Source organism: Acanthaster planci, linkage group LG04 (genome assembly GCF_054643075.1).
Source record: "Acanthaster planci isolate LZ-2023a linkage group LG04, COTS_SCS, whole genome shotgun sequence".
Taxonomy (NCBI): Eukaryota; Metazoa; Echinodermata; class Asteroidea; order Valvatida; family Acanthasteridae; genus Acanthaster; species Acanthaster planci.
Window position 1 is genome coordinate 6695961 of NC_141780.1, and position 14730 is coordinate 6710690.

The 14730-nt window shown below is 42.6% G+C and overlaps 1 protein-coding gene and 1 pseudogene across 2 annotated transcripts; one reads left to right on the top strand and one right to left on the bottom strand.

Annotated features, from left to right (window-relative positions):
• Nucleotides 1–1646: 1646 nt before the first annotated feature.
• tmem187 (transmembrane protein 187) lies at nucleotides 1647–6126 on the bottom strand. Of its 2 annotated transcripts, none has more exons than XM_022253351.2 (2): nucleotides 6017–6126; nucleotides 1647–5030 (listed from the first exon to the last, which is right to left on the bottom strand). In XM_022253351.2, the coding sequence occupies exon 2, from the start codon at nucleotides 5006–5008 to the stop codon at nucleotides 4187–4189; it is 822 nt and encodes a 273-aa protein (XP_022109043.2). In that variant the 5' UTR covers nucleotides 5009–5030; nucleotides 6017–6126; the 3' UTR covers nucleotides 1647–4186. The 2 variants fall into 2 exon arrangements, with proteins under 2 accessions (XP_022109043.2, XP_086992327.1); XM_087136201.1 differs by lacking the exon at nucleotides 6017–6126 and adding an exon at nucleotides 5757–6009.
• LOC147799332 (uncharacterized) lies at nucleotides 5346–14280 on the top strand (annotated as a pseudogene).
• The last annotated feature ends 450 nt before the right edge of the window (nucleotides 14281–14730 follow it).

Genomic DNA, 14730 nt, shown 5'->3' on the forward strand with positions numbered 1-14730 from the left:
GCAGAATGCAGCATTTTAAAAAAGATGCAACTTTCTTTCGGAGGGGATTTTTAATTTAAAAAAAATCCACACCATTTTAAAGAATAAATTACCTGGACTTAACATCAGGACTAACCGCGACTGAGGCGCAAGGAAGATCGTCGTATGGCTGTGGTGAAACCAAGACCGATTTTTGAGCCGTAACAAATAACATCGATTGTGAAAAATGGATGCGAGTCCACTTTTTTCCCACAGGGTAAAGTTCACGGCCTGCAATCAGTGATAAATCGGATTTACTCTGAATAACATTGGAAACAGCCTGTTGTCCAACACGTTAATCTAAAGTAAAATAAATAGCATTTCATCCAACCAGACAACATAGAATAATTTTAGTAGTTTTCACGTTCGAGTAGAATACGTGCATCTTACTACTGCATCTCACTCCTGCGTGTATTCCCTCCAGCCTCATATGAGCGCGAATTAAAGGACCTTCGTCAATACCCCCGCCCTGCCTACTACACATAAGTACGTGAACAGCCCGAGTCCAACGTCCTTTCCAAAGTTGAAGTTGTTGATTCTTGTGACATTACTGGCAGCGGCTCTACTTTTAATTACACCAAAGTGCTCCGGGCACGGGTCAAATGATAACGAATATTGCAGGGGGAGTAGTCAGTCACTTGAACTTCAACGTCATTGTGTTTTTCTATTAACATTTATGATAAGTGTGATACATAAACTCTAAAAGTCTGAAAACCGGTTTACTTGCTCTTTTTACTCGTCCTTTATCAAATATCCTTCGCGGTCTGGATTGTATGATTTAACTGTACTCTGTAACAACGCAATGCGCGCTAGAATTTTAGTGAGTTGGGTCAATTATATTGATGTGTAACTTTTTCACTTGCAAATTAGAAAAGGCATTTTTTGTTTGAACTAAATCCAATACTGCCTTGAATATTGGGGATTGCAAAATCAGGGCTATCCCCCAAGTATTCAACCTCGCCGAAGATCAGTACAAACTAGACTGTGATTGGCCAGCTTTCTAAAATGCTTCCGCCAATACCGAGGTGGTGCATCGCGGGAAGGGAGGGGGGTTGGTAAGTTCCACCCCACCCCTGGCATGGTGCCATTTTTTCTGACTTTATTCATTAATTGATATTTACTTTCTGAAAACTCCAACACTTGAGCAAACAGTTCTACCCTTTCTCAGGGAGTGAGAATTCTTTTATTGGTGAAAATATTAACTGTCCTCCCCCCCCCCAAAAAAATCGCCATCTCCCTATCCCCTTCCAACCCTGAACCTGGATACATTATCGAGTGGGTGACCAATGCATGTACATGAAAGGGAGAGAGGCATTTAAATATTTCCTAGCCGAGTAGGTGGTGGCATTCATTTATACTGTTGGGTCAGGTAACGTGCAACTTCATGTGTGAAGTAAATGTACATATCTGTCTACATTGAGTGCTTGTAGTATTATTGTCTTGGGTCCTGTGATTTCACTAGTCTTGAGCAACATGCTAATCAAGGGCATTTTACTAAATAAGAGCCATATTCTGTCCCACAGAAACAAGTACAGCGTGTGGAGGCAGTCTCGTACGATTCACATTGAATATGGGATAGAAAACTCTCCACCTGATACATATTCAGCAAAAAACCTCGAACTAATCAATTGTTATGCTGCAATGGCTTGATTTATTTCTTACAGGCAAGACATGATTGCCACTTACCAACGAATTTTGGCAAAATACAACAAAGCAGTTGTCAACTGCTGAAATGAGAACCCTCAAAGACACCAGACACCCTAAGCTTTGCCTCAGGCGCCGTTGTGTTGCTTACAGTATGAGAAAAGGAACTGGCTCACACCACAGCAGTCAACAAATGTTAAATTTATCCTTAGACATTGACACATGTACATGTACAACAGGTTTAACATGCATTGTACATGTACTTCATACTGTTGAACTTTAAGGTCCGCCCCACTCCCGAAAAAAACTTATGTCCAAGAATGCCAGCATTGACACACAGTACACTGCAAATTTCAAACGTTGATTATCAGCTCATTAACACAAATGCGAAAGACACAACAGACAAAGAAGACCCAATGTGTGAACCAGTTGTATAATTTCATTACTTTGTTCGGCAGAATTTTAAAGGACTGTCACTGAGAAAGGTCAATGCACATGTACATATAGAGCCTGGCCACTATCATGCGGCTTGGTGAACAAAATTTACGCCCATATCAGGCTGTAAATGTATAGTGTACAGTGGGCAACTTGGGAGGACTTTCCAAGGGCTGAAGGGAGTCAGGGCCAATGTCTGTATTACATTCACATAATGTATTTGTTACAGCAAGCCATTGTTGATTTTAACATGCACATTTTTCAGTGCCAAGCACACGCACACGTAAAATGTACATGTATTTACCTGAACAATTTACAGGATTCCAACTGAAAAGTTTTAATAATAGAGGGTATGCACGGCTCCTATCTTGCAGGCCAGTGCTTTTGTTCCACAGGGTATGCACAAAGGCAGTTCCCCTGCAGAACAAAACAACTGCCCTGCAAAATGGCTACCGTGAAAAGCCTCTATTGCCAATTTGTTTAAACCAAAATGCACATTTATTATAGCCACAGGTATATTTTTCACACAGTGTTAAACACAAGATTATTTTTTTCTCATTAATTGCTCAGGCTTTTAGCCACATTTTGTACTTAAATAAAATATTCACCCTTTGATAACAGTTTATCTGAATGCTTAAATTCAGAATTTAATTCTTGAGTTTAGAAACACTAGTAGTTCAGACACGCATAATTACTACATAAACTAAGTAAAAAACAAACGTTAGCAAAGAAAAAAACAATTGCTTATCAAAATAAATTGCTTGTCACAAAAAACTCTCAAGTATCCTTAGAAGACATTTTAATAAAACATTATGTATCAATCCCTTCCCCCCACCCCCAAAAAATGTGTTTCTAGTAAAGCACAAGGAAGTTTTATTTTTTCTTTAACAAATTAATGAAAAATATTAACCCATGCTGTGCACACACACAACCTTGGGTGCATCATTATGAAATTTGGGGGTTTGGTTTGAATTCTTTTAATAGGTTGGTTTGAAAAAAAAGTGGCCTGATATGTTATTTCCCCCACCATCTGCCACCTCAATTTGTATACAGGGTCATATTGAAGAGTCTTAGTCACTTTTTTTTAATTAACATGATTAATGTAATAGAACAAGCAACTATTTTTAGCCCATCATTTGACAATTTTCTTCTACTTATTCTCAAGTAGACAAAAGATGTACTAGATTTGAGGGAGTGTTGGGCTTTCTATGATTTCTGAATTGTCTCCATAGTACTGCATCTGTGGTTGCAATCAGTTCATCTGTGTGATTGGTCAATCTCTGACCAGTTGGTCAATCTTTTTGGTAGCGATGCAACTGTAACGCTTGCTTTTTGAGTCGTTCGTGAACCAGCGATGTGCAGTTAGTTCCAAAGGAGCCTCTGTTGCTAAGGAAATAGCGCCCTCTCTTGGTCCAGCTTGAGGCCCCACACACAAGCTTGTTCTCGAACAGCTTGATTTGCTGTATGTGGGTTGGCCGCTCAAATGTCGGGAACAGACAACCAGTTATTGCTGGTATTTAGTGGCAAGCAACATGCAACATGGCGTTGTATGGTGTTGTGGAAATAACTAATGTTAATTTCACAACTTCCCTTTGTCTCTGGCTTTGTAAGCCATCTCTCTACTTTTTGCGGCTGTTCAAAAATCAAAATCTCACGAGTTTTTCTGTGTGTTCCAGTAAAAACCTGACGAGGTGGTGTGAGATCCTGTTCTGAGAACAGTGTTCTTGAGTTGTGTTCCTGCTGCTCGAGTGCGAGAAGAAACCCATGTCAAGAACGGGCCACCTGAACTCAACCACAGTGTACGTGATATCCGACTAATCACAACACAAAAATGCCCTCAACTATATGCAACTACATGTATACGCTACACTACACAATAATTTGCCTGCTGCGTAGGAGTCCCTGGTGTTTTGTACACCTGAGGGTGCCATTTGCCACCTTGGATGGATAAAACATCATAGAACCCTACACAGGAGGTAACAACTGTAGAATGTATACCGTCATGCACATTGTGTTATGACCTTTGTGTAGTGATGCACGATGCAAATTTCAGCAAAAGTGATGCATTGAATAAGTTAACCTCTCTGATTTACTTGACTTTCTTGGAGCTTTCCACTTGTTGTTTCTTGGCAAGGTTCTCAAAGAATAAGAACGCGAAATGACCTAATGCGACATCGCCAAAGAGCTTGGAGATGAAGTGGCCACTGACCTCGGTGAAGAATTCGCTGTAGTGGGGAAGGTGGAGGTCCATCACCTTGAAAACGACAAAATTAACATAGGTCAGGCCGCACATGAAGAGGGCAAAGTTGTTGCCCTTGCAGGGGTATTGGCGGTTTGTGGCAAAGCCCGTGCTGGCGGTATGGACGGAGTGGATGACCAGCGCGATCTCAAAGCCAAATTCCGTAAAGAACACCAGGTTGTAGCTGAGGATGGAGGACAGCATGAGCATGGCCGTCACCTCTCGGTTCCAGCCGACCGTCAGGGCCTTGCACCACAGAATGGCCCAGGCGAAGAATGGCAGCGTCACCCACTGGTCCAGGACGGCGCTCTCGTGTGTCTGGCTGATGATCCGCCAGAATTGGACAGGGCCATACAGGATGCACATCCAGGCAAACGTGTAGGCAAAGTACGCTTGGAGTTCCCCTACCTCCCCTCTCCTCCGGGCCAGGTAGGTCCGCAGCACCCAAGCCAAGCCCACCAGTGAGTAACCGGCATTCACCAGGGCATTCAGGGGCATGGCAAATCCCATCCATGCAGGTAGCTTGAACGGGCCAATTGAAAAATCAGCCTTTTCGCCATAGTGCTCATGCCCGAGGTCTACCTTGGCTGGGCTGAAGATGCCCTGAAAGACAATGATGACCATGAGGGCTGTGCACCCAACAACTGTAAGAAGGGTACTTATGACCAGCATCTTGAATTTTGTTTCTAGTGACCTGAAATTGCAATAAAAGAAATCCAGTTAAATCCAGCCTGGAGTGCGTTCAAGCCTCTACCGACAACTGTTTGCTGAACGGTGTAAGTACATGTATAACGATTAGCTTTGAGCAAATCAGGTTGTGCAACAGACATTGCTCCATTCAGCAAACAGCCCAAGGCTCAAGTATAATGAACGGTGCACTGGCCAGTGTGCTGCTATGTCCCTGAACACTGGCATACATGTACCATCTGAAATGCTGTGACCATATGACAATGACATGGCAAGCTTCTAGCTCAACTACAGTCCGAGACTTTTTCAGCTTGAACGGGAAATGCCTCTTTTCTTCTCAAAGGTAAGTGAATTTAACCATCATCACTGGAAGTGAAATCTTAAAGTGGAAACGTTGGAAAGTGTCGAGACTATTAGGGCAGGGTGAAATCTGAGGATTTTGATTGGGGGCATGAGCTACATATTTCAAGTGAAACTACTAAGTAACGGCAAACAAGGTCTCTGGAAGTTTCTCTGGTTCTAGGACACTACTATTACCAAATCATGTCCAAACGTTTAGATTCTACATGTAGTTTGGCTATTCAGAATACTGCAAACCATGGTTTATTAATTACAAATACATATATACAATACAAATTGGTCTTGATTTACAACGAGTTACATCCATGTACATGTACAATATGCACATCATGTATGCTCAACACATTGGCTTAATTCAACATTATACACCTACCTTGCCAGAAAAGGCGTTTAGCCTACAGCTGTAAAGCCATGAGTAATTGTGCATGTAGTTGTACATGTAATTTATCTGCGCTGTTCCTTACTGACCATGGGCCTACTGACATAAGCCTAGGCACTCTTTTTTGCTTTTTGTCCTGTTTGTGTAGTCACAAGTACACGCCTACTGAAATACAAAAAAATGCTTAAAACAGATCTAATATTAGAAACATTAGTGCCCATGAGCATGAATGTAAGGATAACAAGAAAACACACCTCTTAAAAGGTCAAACGATGTTCAGATGATGAATAAAAGCTCAGCAATTCCAAGTCCAGTTTTCGGTTCGCACGTCTCACCAAGCTTGACTCTCTTGGCGCGATCACAAGCGCCCTCTGTTGACAAAAGCTCTCTGCCGCGCCGCGCCCCGGCCTAGGTAGCAGGCCGCGCCGCCAGGCCAAGCCTGCAGGTTGGGCCATTTTGTTGTTTGCTCGTTGCGTCGCGAGGGGGGGGGCTGATAGTTTTGCACTGTGATTGGCTACGTTGTGCACAAACTGTGAACGCGAATCACTTCCTGTGAGAGAAGCGTTATTTAATTTTTTGGTTCGCCAGATGGCAGTGCTTTGGCACCGGCAAAGTATCGGCTATGATTATGATGAAAATGGCGTTGGTACAATCAGAGTGAAGTAGATTATTTTTTTGTTTTCACTAAGTATCACAGATCACGTGCCTTTTGGCGATACATTTCAAGTCATTGCTTATTTTGTTCATTTTGGATGAACGAATGCACTGTAGTGAGAATACCGATGAGGAAAAAAGAAACAAATATCGAATTGATAACCACCGCTTGAAATTTACCCACAATGCTCTGCGCGTCGTTAGCTGTGACACCGCGTGACGTATAACCTTCACTAAAATGTCTACAAGGCTATCAGCCCTTAACAACGCCCTGCTCGGGTGCTGGGCGACCAGCAAAGCTTGGCTGTTGGTCCCCACAGGCGCAGCCACTTTTAGTAAAGAAGGGAGAGATTACGACACATCAATACAGAGAACTAGAGATCCAGCGAAAGGCTGACTTTTATATTTCTCGAAAATTTCGAAAATTACAACCAAAACAAATGATACCTTCTGTTTAAAGGTTTTTGTACGGAAACTTAAATGACCATCCATGTTACCGCCTTATTGAGTTAATTTATCATTTAAACAGAGAAACATACGGATAACACTGATTTCAAATATAAATTATCCCTGAAACACGGAATACAAAGGTAAACGCTTTGTGGAAACACAGATTTCAACGATAATGTTTCTCTGAAACGCAGAATTCAAAGATAAGAGTAGGCCTATCTTGGAAACATGGAATTCAACGATTATGTATTTCGGAAATCTGGAAATCAATGATCATGACGTACATAAACTATTTCCAACGGAGACTCGGGTATTCACCCTTCGTGTTATGCAAAAGATACAATTGGAATGGAAACAAGGTGACTGGTAGTAGGTAAGGCCGTTTCCAGACCTAATTTGTGTTCGGGGGGGGGGTCAAACCTGTAAAGCAGCGTCTTCGGTGAAGTTTTGCATTGAATGATGGCACTAGTCAAAATGTAAAGCAGCTGCACAGACGCATGGCCCAGTTGCCCCCATCCACGTCATCACCCTCAATTGGGTCTGCTACCGTGCAAAGGCTATGCGCCATATACCAGTGCACCCTCTAAATGTTTATCACTGCATTCTGAGTTTTGGAAAAACATAATCTTTGAACTCCGAATTTTGGAGATATATATCATCATTGACTTCCGAAATACAGCATCGTGGAATTCCATGCTTCCAAGATTTGTTATCTTTGTAGTATGCATTTCAGGGATGTATTATCATGGAAATCGGTGTTTCCACAAAGTGTTTAACTTTGTATTCCGAGTTTCAGGGATAATTTATCTTTGAAATCAGTGTTATCCAGTGTATGTTTGTCTGTTCCAACAATAAATTAACCCAGTAACCAGATCACATGGCTGTTCATTTAAGCTTCCGTATTTTTGTTTGCTTTCGGTAACTTAATTTTGGCTACACCAAAATTTTGCCTTGAGAAAAAAATTATTTTCAAGGCGTGTACCCCCACAACACATTTTTATTTGTCATCGACTCTACCTCTCTCCTGCACTGTCTGATGATTGCTGATAAGAACCCACAATTTTGGGGGCTGGGAGAGGTTGGGGCTTATATCACTTGCTGGACGTTAGCTGTCTTTGTGGGTTTCTTTGGAAATCTGCAGTTAATGTCAAGAGTGGTTCTACAGCCGATTTCTTTTTGGGGGGGGGGTTAGACCCTTAGCACATGACGTCACCTAACTTTTGGTACTGCGTTTCATTTTGCATTTTTGGGAGGAGCTACACAAAAACTTGGGAGGGGCTAAAGCCCCCCCCCCCACCGTGCAAAACGTGGCGTAGTGTACTCCTCGGGAGTAATTAGCAAAACTTATATCTTGACTTGATGGGTTTCTATCTGTTACTCTTGGGGTTCATCCCTTTAATCACTTGTCTTGGTGTACTACTTAAGGCAACCAGAGTAGTGACAGCTATAGATTTAATATAGAATTAGAATGGGAAATTTTTCCAAGCCAGTGTACTTTTACCGGGCAAGATGCCTACTGCTCTCCTAAAAGGTGTATTTCTCTGCAAAATGCAGCCAGCAAAGCACAAACTTTCGTTCCACAGCAACAGACTGAGAGAAAACAGCTAACCCAAGTGCATGTGCTAAGTGCTCTTCAATTCGCTCAGGAAATGGCCTAGGTTTTTTATTACAGTACGCTAATCCAATCAGTCCCTTAAAACAATCAGAAGATAAAAACTGATTAATTATTTCAACCAAGATATCTCATTTACTGAATGTAAATTGTTCCCGAATAGCATCAGGTACGGTGCTACTTTTTGGGTGGTGAAGTGAACTTGTTTACGTGAAAAAAGCGTTTTCTGTCAACAGTAACCTTGCATAAATGGATTTGTCTGATGTAGCGCGTACAACACTGCGTGTCCAAGTCACGTTTCCTCTTAATATGATGGTGCACACCTGAAGGTAGGAAGTCAGATGAGTATGGTCCAAAGGAATGAGAATACGATTACTTTGTCGTTACTTAGAGGCTTTGTTCCCAAGTACTACTTGGGACATATTCTTTGCATTCTTTGCCGTGAGGCACGTACAATGCAATACAATGGGAAAAGGCAGGCCTATATGACGTTTATTAATACCAGGATAAAAATGGGGGGAAAACCTCCATGCATGCGCAGTGAAAAAACGCTGTAAAAGACAGGCAAGAGAGAAAAGTATATATTTAAAAAGAATAATTGCTCCAGAAAGATTTTATTTATCAGCAGGTACCAACGGAGAGAGCATTTTCTATTTTGTTTGAGGGGCGAATAGGACAAGCAAGGAACCGTTTCAGGAATACAGTCTGAGAACGTCAATTCTTCTTGCTCTTCGATTTCTCAGAAATTAAGAATGAAGTTAGCTCTTCAGATTGCAAATTTTTTTACTTGGACTGGCCTGTTCTTGCTTGCTTCTCTCGTCGGTTGTTGAACACCAGTGTCGACAGATAACTGTGCTTTCAGAAGACGCACGCGTCTCTCACGACACTGGTACGACTACAAATGCTGCTTCTCGACGCTGCAAGGGTTTGATCATTGATGAACATAATGTTTACAAATTACCGTCCACCATTGTTAATATTGCAAGACTATTAAAAGTGAAGAAGTAGTGTGTTATAGTGAAAACTAACGTTTTGACCAATTTGTACATTGTAAAAACGTTGGTCAAAAGACTGAGTGATCCAGATGTTGGTCTTTTTATTTTAGATTTCGGTCATTTTCTATGATTTACCGAACAGTTGTGTGGACACCTGGTGACCAGAAGTTGCGAAGTTGATATTTACACCACTGGGGCCATGGTTGGTTAAATGTGCCTAACTTTTCTTACGGTATAAAATAGGCCTAACTGCTTTTGGAATTTCAATGGCCAGGCAATTTTTTCCTTTTTTTTTGAGTAATTCCCCCTCCCAGTCCCCGGCACAGATAAACTCGATTGCTTGTGTTCCTTCATGTCCGAATAACACACTGCGTTGGAATAGAATGGCCGAGCCGGGCTGTTCATTGGCTAAGGAAGATTTGACCATGCTTAGGGTAAGGGATAACGTTTAGAATATTTCTGAAACCATTCCACCAGATTTCCACAGCTCCATTCATCAGTTGGAGGTCCGTCTAGCTGGAGGCCGTTACCCGAACGAGGGCTGTTTGGCGTTCCGTTGGCCTCCCACCCAGGTCCAGTGGGGAACCTACTGCACAGACATCGAGGAACCGTATAGGGCGGCGTCGGTGGCCTGCCGTGAACTCGGCCATCCGGCGGCGTACTCGGTGTCGGCCACTTCCCCGTTTGGTCGGAGCACTGGCCCGATATGGTTTGACGACATACATTGCAGCAGGGACGTGCTGGTGAGTCGTGGAAAGTTGGAAGAGTGTTCGCTGCAGCCATGGCAGCTGGCTAATGATACTTGCGACCACAGTTGGGACGTCGGTCTGGTTTGTTACACAGGTACGAATGCACGTACATGAATTATGAGGAGGGATTGGCCAGTTTCTTTGTGAGAACGAGGGGTCTTTACTGCTCACTCGTTTAAACATCCTGAATCACTGTCTTTCAAAGTATGCTGTATTTTAGCAGTCCAAACCACGTAAACAGAAACATTGCTCATCATAGGCGAAACTGCACGACCCTACCAAAATTACATTTTGATGAAAATGCGGTGTGTTTTACCAGACCCAAGGGAGCACGCTGTGCAAATAACAGCGCCTCAAAACTTGACCTCAGGACCAAACTGTTAGATTTCCCTTGGATAAAGGTAACCCATGATGTCCAAAATCCTCGCATTTAGGACTTTCGCATATTTTCACACACACAGGGAGAAAGGATTGTGGAGTCATGAAATCGAGTTGCCTATTGATTAATGTCAATCAGGCCTACATCGAGATCACCAAACCGAAACTATACACCTCCGTGATTTACTGAGGGCCATTTTAGACTGGTCAGATCTCCAAACTAGAAAAAAATCTTTCTGGTATTATGATTCATCAACAGTAGAAGTATTCTTTCAATATAAACCAATCAGACGTATTGTTTTTGCAGAAAAAAAACCGCATCACGTTGCATCTTGGTCATCGGAAAGTTTGTGGCCATGGCACTTTCTGCTTCAAATTTACCTTTTCGCTACACTTTTTGTGGCTTGTACTGACGATTAGCTCACATGGTCAGATGTATTGATTTCTGTGTGATTAGTTTGTAAACAAACTCTGGTTTGTTTGAAGATGCAGATGCTATTGTGTCCTCTTACTTCCAACATATCCCAAAATTTTGAAAGAAAATACTCTTCATCTTAAATAAAAAAAATGTATTTAAGACGGTATGACGGTACGTAGAGCTGACGTGGTTTTAAACGGGGCTTTAAAATTTCTAAACTGGATTATGCAATTTCACTTCATCATATAAGTAAAAAATTATACACTCGAGTTTATGATCGACTGCCTTACCGACAGAAGATTTGGACACAGTAGCGTCGACTTAGGGTATAGAGATTTCAGCGTTGCCTGCTAGACAAACTATGACGTTTGATGAATTTCTTTTTCGTCAGTAGATCAGTTAATATCTCCATGTTCGTATTGGAGCATAACGGACAGCAGATTGGATTCCATCCCGCATTTCTCATGGGACGGAAATCTGAATCTGGGAAATCTTTATGTTCATTTGGAGACATTCATCTTTATCAGTTTCAAATCGACCAAACACTGTTTGATTGTCATCGCCATTTGCAATTCTCTATCGGTTCGTGTTAGGCACGATGCGTGGAATTTTATTGATTGTCAATTTCCCAATAGCCTGTCGGGTGTCTCCTGGAAGAGAACGCGAATACATAATCCAGAGATGTTTGCATATTTGGGAGAACGATGACATAAGACTAGGATGTGAAGGGAGTGTGTTCTTTGACCCGGTGTACTATATTCCGGTCATGTCATCTGGGGAAATTCTGTATAAAAACAGGGAATGTGCCCAGTGTAACTACGTCAACACAACAACGGGGAATACTATAAACTACGAGACGTATGCCAGAGAAAAATACGGGAATGCTTCTGGTCGGATAGACACTTGCTTAGGAGTTTATAATGAAACAAGTGATCTTCAGAAGGTTTGCACTGATTATTCAGCAATTCTTAAGATCAACGGATCTTAATTGGTACAAGAACCCTCACTGCGCCATCTGCAATGGAGAAAACCTGAAAACTCTCAACTACTGCGACCGGCCGCTCGACGTATACCTTCCTTCGGCCTTCGAAATCATCTTAGGCCGGGATTCAGACCTGTGGTTTCCGTCACCCTCGCTGGATATTCACCTCAGGGATTTGGTCCATTGTCTGAGTAAGGAACTGCATCTTACAGTGGTGCCGCAGCCGCCGGGAGGCTCATCATTAAATGCCTCTTCTCCCAGGAGTCACACCATTCCTCTTGAAGTCAATCTTGACCCACGTAAGAGCCTCCCACAAGAGGATATGAGATCACAAGATGTTTCATTCGACGGCTAGCATGGCAAAACATGCGACTGACGCTGCCATTTTTATCAAAGCTGCTCAGCGTCGACTCCGGCGAATTCCAAGAGAGAGGCTGCACCCTGGTCGGTAATTTCTCAGACACCGAGCGGTTCTTTGACTACGTGTTAACAGAGGGACAGACATCGGGCGAGTCTATCCAGAACACATGGCTCGGCAAATGCGACTTGGAGGTGGTTGAACTTGCCGATTTTTGCAATGTAGTTATTGACTCAACAGGAAGAGAATGCGAGTTTCAGCGGTGCAGCACCAAAGACGTAGAAGTGATCCGCAACTTTTCAGTTGGAAACTCCTCATTTCTATACTTAGGCCGAGGCGTTATTGTTGAGCCATACTATCTTTCTCGCGTGCACGTATACCAGAATACCCACAATGGAGGTTTCTTCAAAGAAACTGTGGTTAGGGTGTGTGGACGGCAACCAGAACATTTAACTTGCCGCTTTCCTCACGTGAATGACACCTCGGTCGTCGCCAGAGGAGACTTCACGTCTCTCTCATTTGCCGGTGAGGAGTTCATGGAAGACGAGTTTGCGTCTTTACCTGACGGGCTCGTCCTTATCTGCTCTGATGTGTTTAAAGGTAACGGACCGTACATTGATCTAACCGAGCCTCTAACCCTGGTTAACTTTATCGGATTCATCATCTCCATGATTGCTCTTATGGCCGCCATTGCTACATACTCGGTGTTCGTTGAACTGAGGAGTGTTCCAGGGGGAGCCACATTGAGACTCTGCATTGCTTTGTTCCTTGCTCAGCTGATACCCGTCACTGCTCTCGGGCAGACTCTAAACAACTCTGTCTGCGTTATTACAGCCGTATTCCTACATTACCTTTGGCTCTCCACGTTCACCTGGCTGACGGTGTTAGCCTGGGACCTCAAACGGACCTTTGCGTCCAGGCATCCCTCCCTAGGGGGGTCCAAGATGAAAAGGCTTTTTCCTTTACTGCCTTTATGGATGGGGCACGCCTCTCCTGATCGTCTGTGTGTTCTTCTCCTTCCATCTCTGTGGTGACTGTACGGGTCTGGGGTTCCGGTCCGGCAGCGACAAGGCCTGCTGGATTGTCGGGCAATTCGCGGTGCTGCTGGCGTTTGGTGTCCCCATCCTGTTTTCTGTTATCCTGAATGGGTTGCTCTTCGCCTGGACTGTTTGGGGCGTGCATAAGACAATGGCGGCAGCTTCAATGGTCCATCAAGAAAGATCTAAAGCTAGGAATACTTCAACCGAATTAGTTATCTACCTGAAGGTGAGTGAGTTAATTTAAAAAAAAGAAAAAAAAGAGATAACTTCTCTTGGGATTTGTAAAGACATTGAGAGACTAGTGGTCTCAGAAGACTAAGTTAGGCATGTGAATTGAACTTAATAATACATGGCAATCTGTTGCCTTGGTATTTTCGGTCACCTCCCTCAGATCTCTTGCGTAATGCGATTCACTTGGATCTTTGGATGCATCGCCCAAGCCACTTCATGGCGCCCTCTGTGGTTCCTTTTCGTCGTCACCAACTCCACTCAAGGAGTCACCATCTTCGCAGTGAATGCGTTTAATGCACGCGTGAGGGCGATGTGGAAGAAGATGTTGGGTTTGAAAGAAGAAACGGAAACGAGGTCTATTCCCACTCATGCGACCAAAAACGTTCCACGATCGGGAACTAAAGAAGAGACGGATCGGAGCGTCAACAGTAATGCACTGAAAACTTAAGCTTTGAATTTTCAAGATTTGGATACATTATGATATTAATGGCAATCAGAGAACACCTTACAATTATTGTACGCAAATCTTAAGCTTCTGTCAGTAACGACGACGTTCAAGTTAAAGGCAAACTGTATATATGTAGTATTTTCAACAATCGAAAGTTTCACTGATAATTCTTAATTCTGAGAAATTTAATTGAAGAGATTATTTCTTGGTAAAGTCGGGCGCTATTTATGCCTTTATATTTCAATGTTATACTCACTGTCCAACTCAAGGATGCTGGTGAGCTTTTTCCAGTTTTAGTGAAATTGCTAATTATGTATAACTTTATTCTTAGATTTACACAGTTTTCTTTTTGTTCAGTTACAACACTGAACCATCATATCCCGTGGTGTTTTTAGACTGGAATCTATAAAGAAAATGTACCGCAAAAATGTGGATTTTTTTCGGACCGAAAAGAGAATTGGTCTATATATAGTTCATTCAAGATAACAAAACAACTCTCTCCCGATAATTATGCACCAAAATATAATGTAAATATTCTGTGGGAGCATTCTTTTGGTACGCTGTGTAGTCAAGGTCTATGATGTGAGCTAAATAAACGACATATATTGTAAAATATTGTTTCAATTACTGTCTTTACAGTATTTGTGCCTTGC

Excerpts from the sequence above, each read along its gene's own strand:
- tmem187 (XM_022253351.2), bottom strand. The coding sequence starts at position 5,008 with ATGCTGGTCATAAGTACCCTTCTTACAGTTGTTGGGTGCACAGCCCTC.